This window comes from Condylura cristata, unplaced genomic scaffold (assembly GCF_000260355.1).
Source record: "Condylura cristata isolate star-nosed mole 26May11 unplaced genomic scaffold, ConCri1.0 scaffold00006, whole genome shotgun sequence".
In the NCBI taxonomy this organism is placed as follows: domain Eukaryota; kingdom Metazoa; phylum Chordata; class Mammalia; order Eulipotyphla; family Talpidae; genus Condylura; species Condylura cristata.
The window spans coordinates 22614920-22635039 of NW_004567107.1; the positions used below are offsets into that span (position 1 = coordinate 22614920).

The window sequence follows — 20120 nt, forward strand, 5'->3', positions numbered from 1 at the left end:
TGCCTCCCTTCCTAACATGACAGAGATCATCTTTCTCATATTGCTTTTATTTTATTATTTTTTAATCTTAAAAATATTTTTATGTTTTTTACATTACTCTTCATTTTGTGCATTTTTTCGTCTCAGTTGTAGTCTCCATGCACTTCCTACCACTTCACCCCTGTGCCATCACCATAGTCCTATGTGCTCTTCCCAACCCTATTTTGGTCTTATTCCCTCTCCTCCCCCATAGAATCTCTCTAGTTTATAATTATTAGCTGATGTTCTTTCTTATTTCAGTTAATATAAATATATAAATAATATAAATGATATATATATATATTTATTTATATATATATTTCCTCCCTGGTCCCTTACACTCCTGCTATGAGTGAAACCATCGGTATTTTTCTTTTTCTTTCTGGCTTATTTCACTAAGCATGATTCCTTCCAGTTCCATCCATGTTGCCACAAATGGCATGTGTTTATCTTTTTGACTGCTGAGTAATATTCCCTTGTGTGTATATACTACATGCTCTTGATCCAGTCATCAATTTTGGGACATTTAGTATTGATTCCACATCGTTCCTATTGTAAATAGTGCAGCAATAAACATAGGAGTGCAGGTGTCCTTCTGAATTTATTGTTTTTGTATCCTTTGTGTAGATACCTGGGAGTAGAATTGCTGGATCATATGGAAGCTCCATTTTTAGCAGTCTGAGAAATCTCCACACAACTCTCCATAGTGGTTGCACCAGTTTGCACTTCCACCAGCAGTGTAGGAGAGTTCCTTTTTCTTCATACCCTTGCCAAAATTTATTGTTGCTTGTTTTTGTAATATGTGTGATTCTCACTGGTGTGAGGTGGTATCTCATTGTTGTTCTGATTTGTACTTCTCTGAGTACAAGTGATGTTGTACATTCTTTCATATGCCCCCTGGCCATCTGTATTTCCTCTTTGAAGAAGTATCTTTGTAGCCCTTCTGCCCATTACCGCTTTCATAAGTGCACAATTTCATTTGTGAGGGCTCCATCTTCACAACCTAACCACATCCTATAGTTCCACTTCTTGGCTCTACACTGAAGATTTGAGTTTTAATATACAGGTGGAGAAGGAGGTTGAGATCACAAACTTTCAGTTCACAGCCATTACCTTGCATAATAAGAGACTTTGCAAATGAGATCAAACTAAGGATCTTGAGCTGGGAGATGATCCTGGATTATCTAGGCAGGGATGTGTTAATCACTAGGATCCTTGCAAGAGGGAACAAGAAGGTCAGGTTAGGAGTAGCAGATATGATGATGGAGGAGATTGGTGTGATGGAAGGAGGTAGTTAACAAAGAAAGAGTTAGTGTTCTAGAACCTGAAACAGGCAAGAAAACAGGTCCTTCCCAAAAGCCTCAGAAGGAAACTGTTCTGTCAACACTAACCTAACCTAATAAGCAGCTTTTGCAATTCTGACTTTTGGAATTATAAGAAAGTACATTTATGAGTTTTTAGCCATTGAATCTATGATCAAATGATAACAGCTGAAGGAGGAAATAAATACAAAGACAGACTGAGAATTGGTTTCAGATTAAAGGAGGTTAAAGAGTCATGGCAGATAAATACTGGGGCTTTGTACAGAATAGCTTTCTGCTTAAAAAGGTGACAACAAATGATTTTAGAGACATTATAGCTGCAATTTATTCTCAAGTGGTCACCACACACAGAGAGAGATTACTATATACATATAAAATCAAAAGGAATGAGGAAACAAATGGTGTGAAATATTACCATTGGGACAAACTAAGAAATCTTTATAGTCATTACAATTCTCCATGTGTGAAATTAGCCCAGAGTTAAAGGTGTATATGTGCTAAAATTCAGATAGCATCTTGGTGAGTTTCTTGCTACTGATTCATGTTTTGAGTCATATGAGCCAATATCAGATGGAACCACATTTCTAATGATTTTATCAGAAATACAAATTCAACAAACATTTTTTTATGATTTTTCAAAGCTTCTATCAGGACAGGACAGGACAGGAGGAACAAACTTGCAGCACTCGCCCTCTGCTCTCAAAATGCCCAGCAATACAGTTCCTCCACCAGCACACCCCAGTCTCCTCTGCTCATCCACTGGCTCAATCAGATGATTTTTCCATTTTTTATCTCTTTTGATACAGCCTTACCAGGCTTACCAGGCTGCAGTGGTAAATTGCCTCCTACCTGTGTTGGGGAGGAAAGGAGTCTCCCCCTTCTTCTCTGCCTGCTTAATGAATCAAACTACTATCAGACAAGTTAGCAGGCGAACACAGTGTTATTTCAGACATATGGAATCTAAGCAGACATGTGGGATCTGAAGTCAGTGCGAAAAAAATTGGGGTATATATCCTAGGCTGAGAAACACTGCAGAAGCTTGGGGCTTCAAAAGAGAGATGGGGTACTCACAGGAAGAGGAGCTGAGGAGCAGCAGATACTCCATTATTAGGTGTTTTTCCAGCCACACAGGCAGGCTTCTTAGATAAAAACACTATTTCTAGGTAAAACTCCAATTTTCATTCTTCTAGGTAGTTGAAGCAATGGTACAAGTTTCTGTTAGCTCTTCTGTTAACCTTAGTTCAAAACAGTCCTCATGCCGGCACATTTAGGGAGTTCTGTTCTGACTATCCTGAGAAAGCCCCTCCTTTACCTGGCACTGGAAGTACAGCGAGCCCAGGAGAAGGAGATCTCCCTTTTTTTATGGAAGTCACACCTGGAACAACAGCAGACAGCAATAAGAAGACAGTCTACATTTCAAGTTCAAATTTAAACTGAGTTTTATAAGTTTACTATATGTATATATATGTGTATATATATGTATATATGTGTATATATATGTGTGTATATATATATATATATGTGTGTGTGTATATATATATATATATATATATACACAGAACAGAGCCTGTACCTGGAAGTGCAGTTGTGCAGTTTGAAATTCAGAAGGGGGAAAAAGCTAGGAAAAAGAGATGAACCCTAAAACTGGGCAAATTTCTACCCAAAGTTTTGGTTGATCACTTATTTAATCAGGAACAAGGACATTCAGGAAAAAAGTTTGAAAAAAATCTTGGGGGAAAACACCAACAAAAAATCAGCAGAGATAACAGCAAATTCAGGAAAGACAGTTTAATGTTTGAGACCTGGCCATTGTTTACTAGAACAAACATTAACAACCTTCACAAGAAAATGGAGTTAGAGTTGCTGTAACATTTTCTCCACAATGTCCAGTTTTTCAGCAAAATGCATCAGACATGCCAAGAAAAGGAGAACAAGAAAGCTGGAGTAGCTACTGTGATCTCAGAGACTTCACAAAATTACCAGAGAAAAAAATAGATAGTTCATAACGATTAAAGATATGCAAATGTTAAGTGTATGTATGTCTGGTAGGGGGGGGATTATAACTAAAAAAGAAATAGACAAATTTATAGTTGTTGATCTGAATACTTTCCCCCCATAATTGACAAACTGTAAAAAAAAGTCAGTATAGAAGAGATGAGGGTGACAATCCTTGCGCCAGCCAACTGATAGATGGAGGGGGGTCTTGGAGACAGGTGGAGTCTCCAGAAAACACGAACTAGATTTGAATCCACTGTGCTACTTAAAGGCAGTGTAACGTCATGCAAATCCATAACCCCTCTGAATCTGCTTTTCTTAGAATAGTAATAGTAGATATCTTAGAAGATTGCCCTGCGTAATAAATGTGTTTTGTACAGGGAGTGCCTAGCAATAAGCCCTCCATTGCTATTAACCAGTAGACAAGAGCATTCTCCTCTGTCATTTCTGTCATTTGGATAAGATCATTCCTTTGAACTCCCTCCCCCCCCTCCCCTTTTTTTTCCATCTGTAAAGTCGGTATGGTGTTATCTAGCTGCCCAAATTAGGGCTGGGAGTGAGAACTGCTGTGGACTGGAACCCAAAGCCATGCCCGAAAGAGACTGAATGGCAAGAAAGAGCCACAGGTCTAAATCCCATGCCTGGCTAGGTGGTTAGACAAAACCTTTCTACTTCTTAAGAAATGCTTACATTTCTGACTTTTGGAATAACGGTTGCACTTGGCAAATCATCTCAAACCTTGCATTATTTGCAAACTGGGGATGATACTCTAATGCACAGGAGTGAAAAGAGCGCTAAAGGCATGTTCATAAGGCGCCAGATAGAACGACTGGCAAGGTGAGGATTAGGAGCAGAAGTAACGGAAGCTTATTTTTACTATTGGCAAAAACAAACCCCTCCAGCGGAGAACGCCGTCTGACCGCCAGCTGTGGCTCGGGAAAGAGCGGAGTCTTGCTCCTGCATTCCAGCTTCCTTGGCCTGAGCCTGCTTTTCTCTCTCCGTCCATCAGTTGGCGCCTCCTGCCGTCCTTTTTCCTTGGCTTTGGGGGCTGCGGTGGCTCCGCAGCTCGCAGGTCACATGGCCTGCGCGAGCTAGGGGACCCCCAATACGGAGCTGCGCCGTGGGAAGGGATGAGGCTGCTAGCACCCGAACCGCGCTGAACCCGCTTCTCCCGGGCTTCGGGGTCCTGCGATGGCTCCTCCACGAGGATGAGGCGGTCAGCCTAGGCGACTCTGCAGGCGGCCGCCGGCGGACGCAGGGGACCGATCTGCCCCTCCCCCCTACCCGGTAGGTTTCCCTTTGGCATCCCGGCAGGAGCGCCCACCGGGAGAGACCCCTGAGCGTGGGGACGAGGATTAAGGGTGCCGCGGCTGGCAGGGAGCGAGCAGCTGCAGAGGCCGGGGCAGCCCGGGAAGGCCTGCTCCCCGGCCGTGCGCTCTGGGCAGGCGGCGGCCGCTTCCTTCCGGAGGACTGCGGGGACCCCAGAAGCGCGTCCTCCGCGCGGCCCGTGTGGGCGTCAGCGACGAATGGAGAGCCTAGGTGAGGGCGCCTCCCCACCCCTCGCCTGCTTCGGTTACGCCTCCAGGCCGACAGGAAGGCGCGAACCCAGCGCGCGTGAGCCCAGGTAAGACTCCCCCGCTCTTGCCCAGCCTGGCGGGGCCCACCAGCCCTACGACAGGTCTCCTAATGGCCGCCCGAACGCCGCGAGCGTTCGCCGCAAGTGCCGCCCGCGGGTTCTCCGGCGTCCGCAGGACGCGCTGCTGCAGCGCTGGGTTTCCGAGCGCGACCTCGCAGCCCCGGGACACGGGAAGGGCGAACCCGCGGAGGAATGCGTCCCTCCCTCCCTGCTCCGGGATGGACCAGCCCAGGGGAGCCAGCGTGGTGATGGGGCCCGGTAGCCTCCACCCACGGGTGGGGAAACTGAGGCCCCAGCGCCGCGGGTACTGCCCAAGGTCAGCGGCCGACGCGGGATCCGGAACTCCGCTTTCCTTCTTCCCTCCTCTTTCCTAGTGCCGTAGTTAGGACCACCCAGGCTTGTCTCACGGGTGGTCCTTGGGCTCGGGTGTAGGGGTACCGCATTGCTCACCGAGTGTCCTGGGCGAGCGATCCTGCAGGGTGGGCGTGATCCAGGCACCACCTGCTCCTCCCTTGTTTTCTTTCGGGGGGCCGCAAGGCGGCTCCGACGATGATCTCACTATGCGGATCGTTAGCAAAACCTGCCGGTAGGTGAGCGCTTATTACCCCAAGAGAACTCAACCGTGTTAAGGGGAACCTTCTCTTTTAGGGGGCCCATTCTAGAGGCCACTGCATCAAGTACTTTAGAGGGTGAGAAGAGAAAACTATGCGTGTCTCACTTAACATTGTTAATATTAGGATTTTTAAAAGACAAGTATTAGTGTATATACACAGCATCCTGGAAAAAGAAAGGTGAAGGAGAAAAATAAAGATAAAACTTCATCTTTCTAGATTACTCAGATTTCTGGGAATTTTCTTAAAATTTTCTGTGCCTCCACACTTTTCAACCAATAAAATTAACAAAAATGACGTCTTATTTTATTTGCTTGTCTGATTATCTGAGAGGAATCAACATGTAACCTTTTCTACAAATACCTTTTGCTTTTGTGTGAATGAATTGATTATTATTTCTTTTGCCCAATTTTCGATTTGGGTGACTTTCTGTTCCTAATTTTTAAGTACTCTGTGTTGCACATTAAAGTAGTTTTTCTGCCATATATGGTGTAGTCTTTCCCAGTTTGCCTAGCGTTTGCCAGTTTTTTCATTTTTACCATATAGAAGTTTAATGTTTTAATTTAGTCAAAAGCTACTGTTATTTTTCTTTGTGGATTTTACTTGAGAATCTTATTAAGGAAGGCCTTTCATAATCTAAATTTATATAAATATCCTGTGTTTATATAAATATCCAAATTTATATAAATATCCTGTGTTTTCTTCAAGTACTTTTAGTTTGCATTAAAACCTTTTAAAGTTTATGTTACAGAGAACTAATTTACTTTTCTCAATGGTTAGCCAGTTTCTGTAAAACCATTAATTTTTATCCCTGTTTAAGTTGCTACAAATAATGGCATAAAATTATTGCGTGTTCTGTTTGTTTGCATCCTTATATCAGTATATTTTGGTGTGAGTTACATGCCAGTATTTTAATTACTGAAATTTTATAATAGGTTTAATACCTGTTAGGTAGATTCTCTCCAATGTCATTGTTTTCCCGACTTAAAATATATCCATTGTATTGATATATAGTTTACATGCAATAAAACGCACCATTTAAATGTTTTTTTCAGTGAGTTTTGTCAAATGTATATATCCATGTCACCACCACCACAATCAGATCTATGTAACACTATAAAAACTCGATGTCTTCCCTATTATCTTGTACTATGCCACTAAAAACCAGAGTCTCATGATTTTTTTATTATTACTACTTACAAATAATCTTTGGAGTACTTTGGTTAAGTTAACCAACCTCTCTCCAGTCCACCAAAACTAACAGAATCATGTTTGAATTTCTATTGCGTTTTTGATAACAAAGGTAGTGAGACTGGGGACCCTCAACTGTCATGTACAACATCACAATACCTGGCACAATAGTCAGCATTTCATCAACTGGATGCTCACTAAGATCTTACAAGTAATGCATGCTGTTTACACATGTGTAGAAAGCAAACACAAACCACCAGCCTCTTCCCTTTCGTCTCCTCTAAATTTCATTTTATATTTAAAATAAAATGATCACATGGTGTACACTTTCCTACAATTTGCATTAACATAATTTGCATTTTCACTTAGAGACTTCCAGTCTGCTTGGGTTGCTTTTACAAATTATCATAGATTGGATTGGCTTAAGCCTTGGAAACATATCTGTTTCCTAATTCTGGAGGCTGGCAATCGGAAATCTGGGTACTGGTATAGTTGGATTAGGTGAGCACACTTCCTGGTTTAGCAGAGAACAGGAGAGCAGAGAGAAGAAACAAGCTCTTTTAAAACTCTAGTCCTGTCACTGGCTTGACTTAATCACCTTTAAATACCCTCTCTCCAATATCATGACTTTGGGAATTAGGGTTTTAATATGTGAATTTTGAGAGAACACAAACATTCAGTGCACAGAGACCTAAGGCTTTTCTAATGTCAGTATATTTAAAGCCTTTGGTTTTCTTTTCAGTATCTCTGATCGTCCCCTTCTGTAATTATTTAAAAACAAGTTCCCTGCTTCTTGGCATTTCCTGTCCCTAAAGTTTCTCTTCTCCCTGCCCTGCCCTCCCCTCCATTTCTTTCCCCCAGTCTTTCGCTCACTCTTTTACTGTTACAGACAAAACTGCCAAATTGCCATAAACATTCCTGGTGTGTCTTTGGTAGCACATGTTGGCATTTCTGCCAATAGAGCCCCAGAAATATGATTTTTATGTCAAAGGAAAAGCACATATAAAAATTTATAGCAACAATCTCAACTTTTCCCCCCAAAGTTTCCACCAATCTATATGTAAGTGCCAGTTTGTACAATTGGGCCATTCTCTCTGGGCCATGTTAAATAGATTAATTTTGGAAAAATAGGACCTGCTTGGGAAATGTTACTTTTCTCCACTTGTTCAAGAATTTTTGAGTATTTTTCAGTAGAATTTTATAGTATGTATAAATATTCTGCACATATCTTAAATTTATTCCTAGGTATGTCAGATTTTTTTTTTTCTTCTCCCCCTTTGACTGAAATCTTTTAAACTGTCAAATAATTTGGTGGCTTTTTTTTTTTTTTTTTTTGAGGGTGTGTGTGAAGTGTTGTATGTCTGTCTGATTCCATTGTTTGGCTCCTCACTTAAAATGATTATTTCCTTATCTATAATTTATCTCAATTGATCATTCATTGTAAGTGGGGTGTTCAAGTCCTCTGGTATTATTGTGTTATCAATCTCTCTCAAGTTCTATTATTGTCTTTTGTATTTTGGTGCATCATATTTCAGCACATATAATCTATGACTGTTATTTCTCCTTGCCATATCAGATGCTTAGTCATAAAATAGTGTCCTTTGCTATCTCATTACTTGTCTTCATTGGAAATCTATTTTATCAGATTAAGTATAGCTCTTTCGATTTTTTTTTTTTTTGGTTGCCACTTGCTCATTATAACTAACTTGTAGCCTTTAACTCAAACTCTATGCATGTTTTTGTTGGGAAGATGATTTTCATGTAAATATCAAAAGGTTAAACTTTTGTTTTGAAATGCATTCAGCCACCTCACACCTGTTTTGGTGTGTTCAGGCCATTTACATTTAAGATGATTTTTTTTTTAGAGTTGTTCTTGGCTTTGTGGCCAAGAAAGCATCAAGTAGGAATGTGTTAGCCAAGATAAAGGGTTTGCTTTTTATTTCTTTTTTTTTATAATGATAACTTATTTTTACATCATTTTGTACATTTTTTTTAAAATCTCAATTGTAATCCCCGTGGGTTTCCCATCACCGAGTCACCCATGTGCCATCACATTTAAGATGATTTTTAAGACATAGTCATTGCCTTTTTGTGATGGTGTTTTGTTTTGGGTTTATCTTTTTTATTTTTGAGGACTTACTGTTTAAATTCCATTTTCATCATCTTTTTTCTACTGGGGTTAGCATTTAGTGGCTTATGATATGAAAACATTTAACATAGCTATATTTACATCATATAGAGTGTGTGTGTGTGTATAATATTATGGACTGTTTTTAAATATTAATTATGTTACCAACCACATGATGAAAGTTTTACCTTTTCTGATGGCTTTTTAGGTGATTTTCTTAAGTTCCCAATCTGCACAGAGATAGAATGATATACTGGTTGACAACATACTTCTAGAACCATGGATTCAAGTTTTGCCAACCTTGGGTATAAATTAATTTTGCCTTAGCTTTTTTCAGATATAAAGTGGACTTAATAACCATTCTTCACATAGGCTTTTTAGGGTCAATCAGATGCTTAGAACAATACCTGGTACTTAAGAAGCACTCAGAAATATTAACTAGTAAGTTGCTCTCTGAACGTTATATGACCAAACTCTTTTAGTACTACTAATTTTATAGCGGAGGCACATCAAGTTCTCAGGGCTTGAATGTGGTTTTTTAGCAAGCAAGAACCTCTTCTTTACATACAGTTCAGTGCTGGGTTTGTGCAGAAAAGCAAAGATAAGTCAGACTGAACCCACTAGTAAGGAACTTGTAAGTCCAATGGGCACTTACATCAAGGATCATGAGTGAAGTCATGGAAAACAACAGGCATCAACAATCATGGGCTTTAGAATATTTCCTGTATTTGAATTGCTATTTGAATTGCATTCAACACAGTAGTACCTATGTTTTCATCAAAATGGAATTAGTTTTACTTGCTAGTTGAGAATTGCTATTTTGGTCAGAAGAAATAGATATAAGCATCTAATTCAGAAGCTAGATCTCTTGTAGGAGCTTAATAAGTGGTGGCCGTAAGTATAGTCTCAAGTAGAAAGGGATAAATAAGTGTCCCAAGGGAAAAGTTCATATGAAGAACACATAAAGGTACATGAGTTTCTGTCACACTTGCTAGAGGGGAGAGAGAATCAGGAGCCCAGGAGTCAAGACCCTAAAAGCAGCAACATGGGCAAATATCCTGCTTGCTTTATAAACACAGCTTCAAGAATGAATGTCCTCTTTCTCCCTCTACCTGGAACATGGAAGCCTCCTCAGTACAGAAATGCTGAGGCCAGCCCCGTGACAAAGGTCTCTGGCAAGGAAAGCAGGAAGTTACTGGCTTGGGAGGAGTTGGTGCTTTCAGGGCCTCTCCATTTATATCTGAAGTAACATATTCAGTTTGTTTATTCAGGAACTATTTGTGGATTTGTCCTACATGTTACAGTGCTATGTGCTGGCCATCAAGGCTTTGTTGATAGGCATGGTGTGATAACATACATTGGCAGATGTGTGTATGAGCCTGTACTTCTAAAACATGCAATGTTGTGAACCTCCATTACCTCAGTAATATAGTTATATAAAATATAAAATATTTTATTTTCAAATAAAATTTTGAAAAAGAAACTGAAATTATACCTTTATATACTCCGATTCCGTGAAAGTATTTTCCCACAGAAAGCAACAAACCAAGGGCTAGCAGGGAATTACTATTACAGTTAAAGTGACTGGGAAACCAGTTTTTTCAAGAACAATTATCTAAATTGTACAGAATTACAAAAGGCCCCAAACAGCTAAAACAATGCTCAGGGAAAAGAAGAAAAATGGAGGTATCACACTTCAGGCTTCAAACAATATTACACAGCAGCAGTAATCAAAGCAGTATGGTACTAGAGCAAAAACAGAAACTCAGACCAATAAAGTTAAAGCCATACAAATATTGGCAGTTAGTCTTTGACAAAGAAGCTATGGCCATACAACAGAGTACAGAGAGTCTTTTTAATATATGGTACTAGGGGGCCCTCCCTGATGTGGCACAACAGGTTAAAGCACAGCACTCCGAAGCTATCTAAAATTACTGCAGCATAAGTTCGATCCCCAGCCAGGGAAGTGACCCACATGGCACAGCAGCCCTCTCCTGACCCACCCGCTGCTCCCCCCAGCAGTGTGTTTCAGTCTGTCTGCTTGTTCTGCTCCCTGCTCTGTCTCTGGTGAATGCTCTTACCCACCACACCTCTGGCCTGTACCCCAGTTCTTGTATGCATAATTAAATAAATCTTTAAAAGTAAAAGAAATGGTACTAGAAGGCATGGGTAACCACTAGGAAAAAATGAAACAAGATCCATATTGTGTTCCATACACAAAAATTAATTAAAAAATGGATTTAAAATCTGGATATAAAAACTGAAGCCATAAAGTACTTGAAAGAAAATGTAGGAGACACTGTAGGATAGGGCATCTACCACAAAGATATATTTGGGACATGACCACAACAGCAAGGGAAACAAAAGCAAAAGTAAACAAGTGAGATTACATTAAATGTAAAACATTTTTCCTCAAAAGAAACCATCACGAAAACAAAAAGGCAATATTTTCTGACCATGCCCCTGGTAAGGGTCTGGCCTCCAAACTTTACTAAGTTCTTACATGAGCCAGCAACAAAGAAACAACCAAGGACCTCAGCTTTCTTTTCTAAAGAGGACATTCAGATGATCTATAGACATGAAAAATTGTTCAACATTATTTATTATAAGGGAAATGCAAATTAAAACCACATTAAAATACCACCTTACCCCTGTGAAAAGGCCCATGTGAAAAATAATGGAATTTTAATTGTTAGTGAGGTGGACCCAGCAATACCTCTATTAGGTAGTTATCCAAATAATAACTGTATTTCAGAGAGATCTAGCTACACCTATACATAGCAGCACAATTGCTAAGTCAGGGTCCTTCAATAGATAAATGGATAGAGAAATTGTGGAATATGTACTCAAAGGAATTTAACACATCTGTGAAGAAAGACGAAATGGTAGCATTTGGGACAAAATGGATGGACCTTAAAGTGATTGTGCTGAGTGAAATTAGACAAAAAGTGAAGATAGATATTAGATGGTTCCACTCATCTGTGGTCTATAAATACCAAAAAAAACATTCATATGCAAACATCAATAGGAATACATCTTGAACTCAGCAAAAAAAGAATATAATGGTACCAGGGAAAAAGGAGAGAAGTGTGAGGCACATGGGATGTGGTCATGGGTGGTTTGATGGAGGGTGAAAAAAATTAATTGCTATATATATTTTTTAATTTATAATTTTTATAAAAATAATTGAATCCTATAATCAATCAATGCAGAAGTCTGTATATATCCTTAAATAAATTATTAGGTATTTTTCATCCTATTTCCCCAATATGACAATCAAAACTTAGTGTCTATATACTCTCTTGTTTTGCTGATAGTTTATACTCATGAGAAAAACAAGGAAAGTGTTCTTCACAGTCAGGAAATGAAGACTCACAAGCCCAACATGTATGGAAATAAAAGAGAGCATTGAATTAAGTTTTGTTTGTACAGTCATTTCCTTTTAAAGGCATTCATAATGTGAGATTGAAAAGGAAAATCAAGTTTAAAGGAGTTGAACAAGCAAAAGGTGAGTTATTGGTATTAATAAGTACTTCTACAAGGAGACTGAAATAAATTGAAATCTGTGTTTGACTTTGTGAAACAGTTATTAAAACCACATAGTTCACCTTTAAAAGATTCATTTAAGGCAAATGGAACATATATGAACAACTGAATTAACATTTATTTATATCAATTATAAGTGTATTTCCTTTGTCATCAAAACATTTTTCTTTTTGGTATAAATAATGTAAAATATCTTGCTACATAAATATTCATGTCCTTTTCCATAAGACATGAAATTGATCCTAATAAATCATTCATGTGTATCACTTTATTTATAGGATTACCTTCTGAAACTGTTTTATTCTTCAGACTTAAGTGCTGTTTATATTTCAAAAAAAAATTTTGCAATGTAAAATTTTTTAGGGGTAAATATTCATTCCATATCAAGTTACATAATCTATTATATGGTTCAATAAATGATTTATACATTTTTTAATGGCAAGAAGGAGATATTTACATTAAATATATTGACACTTGACTTTTATTTTCTATAAGTTAGTTCCTTTAAATCAAAGCTATAAATGGTACTTTTGTAAAGCTACTTATAAGGTTCCCCTCTTCCAAGGTAAAGTTACCAGTCTCTTTTATATCCTTCAAGAGATAGCCTATGTACATACATATATCTATAAAACCTAGAATGTTTAGGTATATTCCCCCTCTTTTTACACAAATGATAGCCTGCAATACGTACTTTTCTATTTCTTACTTCTTTAACTGAAAAGGTCTTTGGCCCAATTCAAAGGAGATAGGTAAAGCAATTTCTCAGAAATGGCTCCCAGCTCCATTTTAAAATGACTTCACAGACATCACTATTCACAGTACAAAGGACAGAACATGGATATGAAAGACTTGGCACACCCTCTTTGGGTGCCATCTTTTCATGAGGCAGTTTTTTCCAAATGGGTGCAAACTTTATGATACTTCTGAGTTAAGAGCTTTACCTGCTGTGCTATAGACATAATTCATTTGACACTGACTTTCCGGGTATCATACCAGCTTGGTCTTTTCAATTCTGTTTTTCTATGTTATTCTCTTTGCCCTCAGTTCATTAAGCTTACTTACTCCAAAGACATTACTTGACTTCAAACATATGGACGTATTTTTTAATAGCATTTTTACGCAGTGTTTTTTTGCTCTGTGACACATTTACTGTCTGTAGTAGCCTTATAAGGTAGGTATATCATTATCTGTCTTAGAGGTAAAGACTTCAAGATGTGGACAGATGAAGCAGCTGTCTACCACTGAGGGTCCACTCTGGGATTTGCACCAGCAGTTCCTGACCTCAGGCCCGTGCTCTGAACTGTCCCTTCATGGCACATGCCTTTCTGGACCAGGCTGGAGCCTGTTCCATCTTTATGGTTGCCCACCATTCCCCTCATAAAAAACTACTCATGGATCTTCCTTCAGATAGTTCCTCCCTTCCCAAAGCCCAGAACTTCAGAGTTTGCTCTCTCTCTCTCTCTCATTGGTTCCCATGGTTGTTCTGTAAAATATAAAATGGATCTATAGCCAGGATTAAATTATTATGCACCTGTAAACGTTAGAGAAATTAGAAATTAGAGAAAGGAGAGCAGAGAAAGGTGAAGGGAAGATCTTGACAAAGACAGTTCAGGGAATCCTAAATAGTTTTTGGCTTGCGTGGGATGTACAGATAAAAACAGAGTTTTTAGAAATTACTATGCATGGCTATTCAACGAGTACTTACTTGCACTATGTAGGAATTTATTTGGAATGTGTGATTTCCTCTGAGCTTTGCCATTTTGCATCTATTTTATGAGTCCATCTCTATGTTGTGGTTGCATTGAAATAAAGATCTTTCTGGCCTAGCTGATGGTTTTCTGGTACATCATAAACCTAACAGCCTAGTAGATACACCAAGTTTTCATTACTCATAGAAGTAATAAAGGAATCCCGGAGATCACGAACAGATACAACCAGATACTGGAGAAAATGCTTCCAGGTCTGTAGTTGGCTCACAGCCTAGTGTTAGAATGTCTGGTCTGCCATGTGTTGAGCTCTGTCTCTGGTACTTTTTAAGTTCTCTTGTCCATTCTCTATTTTTTCTCTTTAGGTTTGACTCACGCTGACGTGCATTCCAGGATGCTTTGTTCTTGGGATCAGACCTGACCAGAAGTTGACCTCATGAGTACACCGACCTCTCCAGCAGCCATGCTGCTCCGGAGGCTGAGACGGCTCTCCTGGGGCAGCACGGCCCTCCAGCTCTTCATCTTGACCGTGGTGACGTTTGGCCTGCTGGCCCCTCTGGCCTGTCATCGTCTTCTGCACTCTTACTTCTACCTGCGCCAGTGGCACCTGAACCAAATGAGCCAGGACTTCCTGCAGCAGAGCTTGAAAGAGGGCGAGGCTGCCCTCCACTACTTTGAGGAGCTGCCCTCGGCCAATGGCTCAGTGCCCATCGTCTGGCAGGCCACCCCCCGCCCCTGGCTGGTCATCACCATCATCACTGTGGACAGGCAGCCGGGCTTCCACTACGTCTTGCAGGTGGTGTCCCAGTTCCACCGGCTGCTTCAGCAGTGCGGCCCCCCGTGCGAGGGGCACCAGCTTTTCCTGTGCAATGTGGAGCGCAGTGTGAGCCATTTTGATGCCAAGCTGCTGTCCAAGTACGTCCCTGTGGCCAATCGCTACGAGGGTACGGAGGATGATTACGGCGACGACCCCTCCACCAACTCGTTTGAGAAAGAGAAGCAGGACTATGTCTATTGCCTGGAATCCTCCCTGCAGACTTACAACCCGGACTATGTCCTGATGGTGGAAGACGACGCCGTGCCAGAAGAGCAGATCTTCCCGGTCTTGGAGCACCTTCTTCGGGCTCGCTTCTCTGAGCCGCACCTCAAAGATGCCCTGTATTTAAAGCTCTATCACCCCGAGCGGCTGCAGCACTACGTCAACCCTGAGCCCATGCGGATCCTGGAGTGGGTCGGCGTGGGCATGTTGCTGGGGCCCTTGCTCACCTGGATATACATGCGGTTCGCTAACCGGCCCGGCTTCAGCTGGCCGGTCATGCTCTTCTTCTCCCTGTACAGCATGGGGTTGGTAGAGCTGGTGGGCCGACACTACTTTCTGGAACTGCGACGCCTGAGTCCCTCCTTGTACAGTGTGGTCCCCGCCTCCGAGTGCTGCACCCCGGCCATGCTCTTCCCAGCCCCTGCAGCCCGCAGGACCCTCACCTACCTGTCCCAGGTGTACTGCCACCAGGGCTTTGGCAAGGACACGGCACTGTACTCGCTGTTGAAGGCCAAGGGGGAACGGGCCTATGTGGTGGAGCCCAACCTCGTGAAACACATCGGCCTTTTCTCCAGCCTCCGGTACAACTTTCATCCCAGTCTGCTCTAGTGTGCTAAGAAATGCCTTTGTGAAGTCAGCCACTTCGTGGGGATTCCAGTGTCGAGCTCTGTATTTGGACATGGCTGCTGGCAGATATCTGGGTGTCTAAGGTTCTAGGGATGCAGGCACTGGGACAGTCGAGTCTCCCTCGAGTCCAGAAGCTGGCATTGCTGTCTCTCTGGACATGGCAGCAAGCCAGGCCCCCTCCCCCCACACAGCCACACACTGCCTCACGGGTCAGCTCTGCACAGCCACGGGGCATTTAAATACCGGGTGTATACTCCACTTGTTCCCATCTCTGCTTTGTGATAGAGCTTGTGACTGTAAAAGTAGATTGTGCACAGTGAATACAACTGTTGTAGGGTTTTCAGGGTAGAATTTGATGAAAAGTGAGAAATTTTTGAATGATTTCTCTCTCACCCGGCATGACAATGGATGTTATGTTTAGAGTATATGTCCAAGATGCCAGGTCCCTGTTGATAGACACCATTCGTTCCATTGGCCTGGTGTAATAAAAGCTGATAAAAGCCGTGCACTGCTTTGGAGGCAGGTGATCGGGCTTCTGTTCTGCGGCACTTTCTTTTCCACACATCTGTAGCTCGCTGATAATAGGCATCATTAGCAAGAACTATCAGGTATGACAAGATCTGGAAGTATCTTCTGAATTGTCTAAGCCAGACTGTCTAGTTTCAGTCGTGATTAATGTTGAAGATTTCTATCATATTCTGAGTCTTTGAAAATTGGACAGTGCAGAATGACATCGAATGGATAAGCTCTTTATTAATCGTCTATTCTTTTTTCCTCACTTTGCTGGTAACTGTTGACACTCATTTCATTTTTGGCTAGGTGGCATGATGTCATAGTAAATAAGTCATGAACAGTGAAGTCAGAAGACCTGACTTCTTACTTCAGATCTCTGCCATGTCCTCATGGTGTGAATTTGAGCAAGTCTTACCCATCACTGCACCTTAGTTTCTTTGCTTGGACAACTGGGACTGTGATAGCCACCTTTTAAAGTTTCCTTGAAGATGAAATGACAGATGATGCTCGGTCCGTAGGGGATAATGAGCACATGTTAGTTCTTTTCTCTACTATAATAAGTATATAGAGCTCAAGTGTCCTTGGATTAAGATATGATATGATACTGCTTAAAGTATGAGATGGGCATAGAGCTAATACCTGTGGAACAGCAGTTCCAAGCCAAATAATGTTCGTGTAGAAGCTGACTTTTTAACTGTAACATTGGAAGGGTCTGTAGCTCAGCTTTCATCTAGCCACAAATAAGAATTGTTCTTTCAAACCAGAAATGACCCAAGACTCTCCGGAACCTATTTGAAGACTTACATCTGAAAAGTACCTATCTCAAAAACTACAGGAAATCTCCTCAGACGAGATTCAACAAGTCCCTCTGTGAGGAGGAGTGACTATAATAGAATCCCAGCAGCGGTCAAGTTTGAGTCAGTGCCAGAGCTCCCATTTGTTTTTCAGTTCCCACAATGAGCCCAAGAATGGAGGGAAGACATGGGGTTCATCCCCACCCTTTACAGATGTGCAAACTGAAGCTCAGAAATATTAAATGTTCCCTTCAGGTCCACATTGCTGAACAGCAGCAGACTCATGACTGAACCATCACTCTTCTGACTTCCAAGCCCTGCATGGTTTTCTTAACCACCTTCATTTCATAAAAATCTATGTAGTCAAATCCTCTTTTGTAGGCTGGACTAAACAATGTCTCTGCAAACTAAGACGGTAGCAACTCACTGTCATGTTGATCTTGGGGACACACAGGCATCAGTATCAGGTGTTGTGTTGTTACAGTGAGCTGTTATCTTTCTCCCTGGAATGTCAAAGTGGTCAGAGCCACCAGCTGGCCTGCTGAGATGTTCAGATTCCACTCCTCCATTCTCTCCCAGTAATTCATGCACCCCCATGTTTGAGAACTGATCCACCCTAACCTAGACCTCACTTGAGTTTTGTTGCATTACTGATTGGATCTCCTCATGAAAATGTTTTATCCAGTGACAGAAGAGCTGCATCTAAGCTAGCCAGGGAATCGTTGCTGGTTAACATTTTGGCTCTTTCTAATTCAGTTATCTATTGCATGAAGAAGAGTCTCCCTGGCACCTTCATTTTGGATGACGAAGGCTGTCTTAGCCTTGTCTAATTGCTCTACGCAATAAGATGTCTTCTCCCATGGATCCTAACTAAAGTCTGCTGACCTTGGGCACATGCAGAGCAGGTCAGTGCTGCCTTCGTATCCCCACCCACTTCTAGATCATCCTCTTTTTTGTCTTTGATTTCTAGAGTCGAATTTTTGTACATTGTCCTCGATTTGGACAGCTGACAGCTTCTCACCAAAGCTGAAGTCATTCACTTCATCCTAAGCAAGGGTAGGCAGAGAACTAAAGTATCTCTTCCCCAAGTCAAGGGACATTGTTTCCCGGAGGTGAAGGTCTGTAACAGTCTGTTCACCACTCAGACTTTCAGTCAGCCCTAAAAAGGCCCCAACTGTGAATGAGTGTATTTGCATCGACTTATCAGTTCAAATAAAGGCAGCTGTTGTGCTGAGGCATCTTGAGAAGAGGTTTGTCATTCTCCCTTCTGTCGATGGATGAATTCTTCTGATGTGGCAAATGGTGCCTAACAGACACACCCATACATGCGACATTGAGGAGTCCCAGAAGTATGGGCTGATTGCTTAAAAATTCACAACTGGTTTTGTTGCATTTCTTAAATGGAAATATTTGCGTTGCACATTTTAAAAAAATGTTGTTTTAAGGAGAGAAATGATATGAATACAGCAGCACAACCAGAGAACACAAATAGGATTAATCTAATGATATGATTGCTTTCATTTCCCATGGATACCTTTCTAATTTGGGAGAATTTGTCTATTCGGGAGCTTAATTTGGGTAAAGTGGCATTCTAATTGGAGGTGATTATGGTGGGGGTTTTATATATATCATAATGTGCTGTGAATTACAGTAACATGATATAAAATTGGATCATTTTAAATCATATGAACCATTTGGATTTTTTTTTTCAAACAACAATGATTTTGCTGGGAAATGCTTATGAACTGGCACTGTTATTAAGATTATATTTTATCTCTGGAAGACATTTGGGGATGTGTCAAAGAGTTTGGAAAATAATTAGTCCTGATGGCAAAATGTACTTAATATATTAGTACACAGAGGTCACGTGCGGTCCCTTGCAGGTTACCCCACTACTTGGGCTGCAGCATAGCTGTGAATCACCATTCTGTAATGAATGGGGTTTTTTGACTTTGAATTGAATAATTTTTCTTGACCTGATAACTTACATAGACATATAAAAGAATAAACAGCTTTTTTTAAAAAAAATCAATGTAACATAAAGGGGTCATGACAGTGAAAATGTAAAAGCAAATGACAAATGTTTCAAGAAGAAACAATGGTTGGATGACTGTAGAACTAGGGTCGCTTTGAGAAGGCAGGAAGATGGGGGGAAGGACAAAAGATGTTGAGTGAGGCAGTAGGTCTCACATTTGTCACTGTTCTTGTGTGTCTCCAATTCCTTCATGTAACACATCTTTTATGTATAACCCACTATTACGAACACTTGCTAGGACCAGCCTGTGGAGAATTCAGGGGAACAAAACAATGGTAGTCAATGTTCTGAGTGAACAATGCATTACTTTGCTGAGACCTGACTTCCTATTGCATTTAGAATAAAATTCAAAGTCCATCATATTCACTCAGGCCAGATGTAAACTCTTTGCCATCATGTCTCACCCCCTGACCCTTGTCTCCAAGCTCTGACTTCAGTTAGAAGCTTCCTTTCAGTTCCTGTGGTTCTCAACACAAGCTCTCTGCAATGCTTGTTCTCTGTCTTAAATACTTTCCTTGACTGAATTTCCCTGTAACTCAGATTTCAACTCAATTTTATTTTAAAAATGTATTTATTTATGCATACAGAACTGGGGTACAGGTCAGAGGTGTAGGGTAGGTGAAAGGATTCACCAGAGACAAAGTGGGGAGCAGAACAAGCAGACTGACAAGTACACTATTGAGGGGAGCAGCGGGCAGGAGAAATCTGTTGCACCATGTGAGTCACCTCCCTGGCAGGATGGGATCAAAGTCATTTTGAAGCGGCTGCTGATAGCTTTGCATTGCTGCGCTTTAACCCACTGCACCACCAGGGAGGGCCCTCAACTCAATTTTAATCCCCACAAAGAATTTCCATCTCCTTCCCTATCCCCAGTTCAATAATCAAGTTACCCAGTTTGATTGCTATCAACAGTTGTCACTACCTAAAATTCCCTTATTTGTTATTTTGGATTTTTCCTT

At 41.0% G+C, this 20120-nt stretch overlaps 1 protein-coding gene across 2 annotated transcripts; it reads left to right on the forward strand.

The window, feature by feature from the left end:
* Positions 1-4254: 4254 nt before the first annotated feature.
* On the forward strand, positions 4255-19527 carry TMEM246 (transmembrane protein 246). 2 transcript variants are annotated; one of them, XM_012721552.1, is made up of 2 exons: positions 4255-4959; positions 14519-19527. In XM_012721552.1, the coding sequence occupies exon 2, from the start codon at positions 14590-14592 to the stop codon at positions 15799-15801; it is 1212 nt and encodes a 403-aa protein (XP_012577006.1). In that variant the 5' UTR covers positions 4255-4959; positions 14519-14589; the 3' UTR covers positions 15802-19527. The 2 variants fall into 2 exon arrangements, with proteins under 2 accessions (XP_012577006.1, XP_012577007.1); XM_012721553.1 differs by having other exon boundaries at positions 4255-4622.
* Positions 19528-20120: the final 593 nt, after the last annotated feature.

What these genes read in the sequence shown, in the direction of transcription:
- TMEM246 (XM_012721552.1), top strand. Translation starts at nt 14,590, where the DNA reads ATGAGTACACCGACCTCTCCAGCAGCCATGCTGCTCCGGAGGCTGAGA.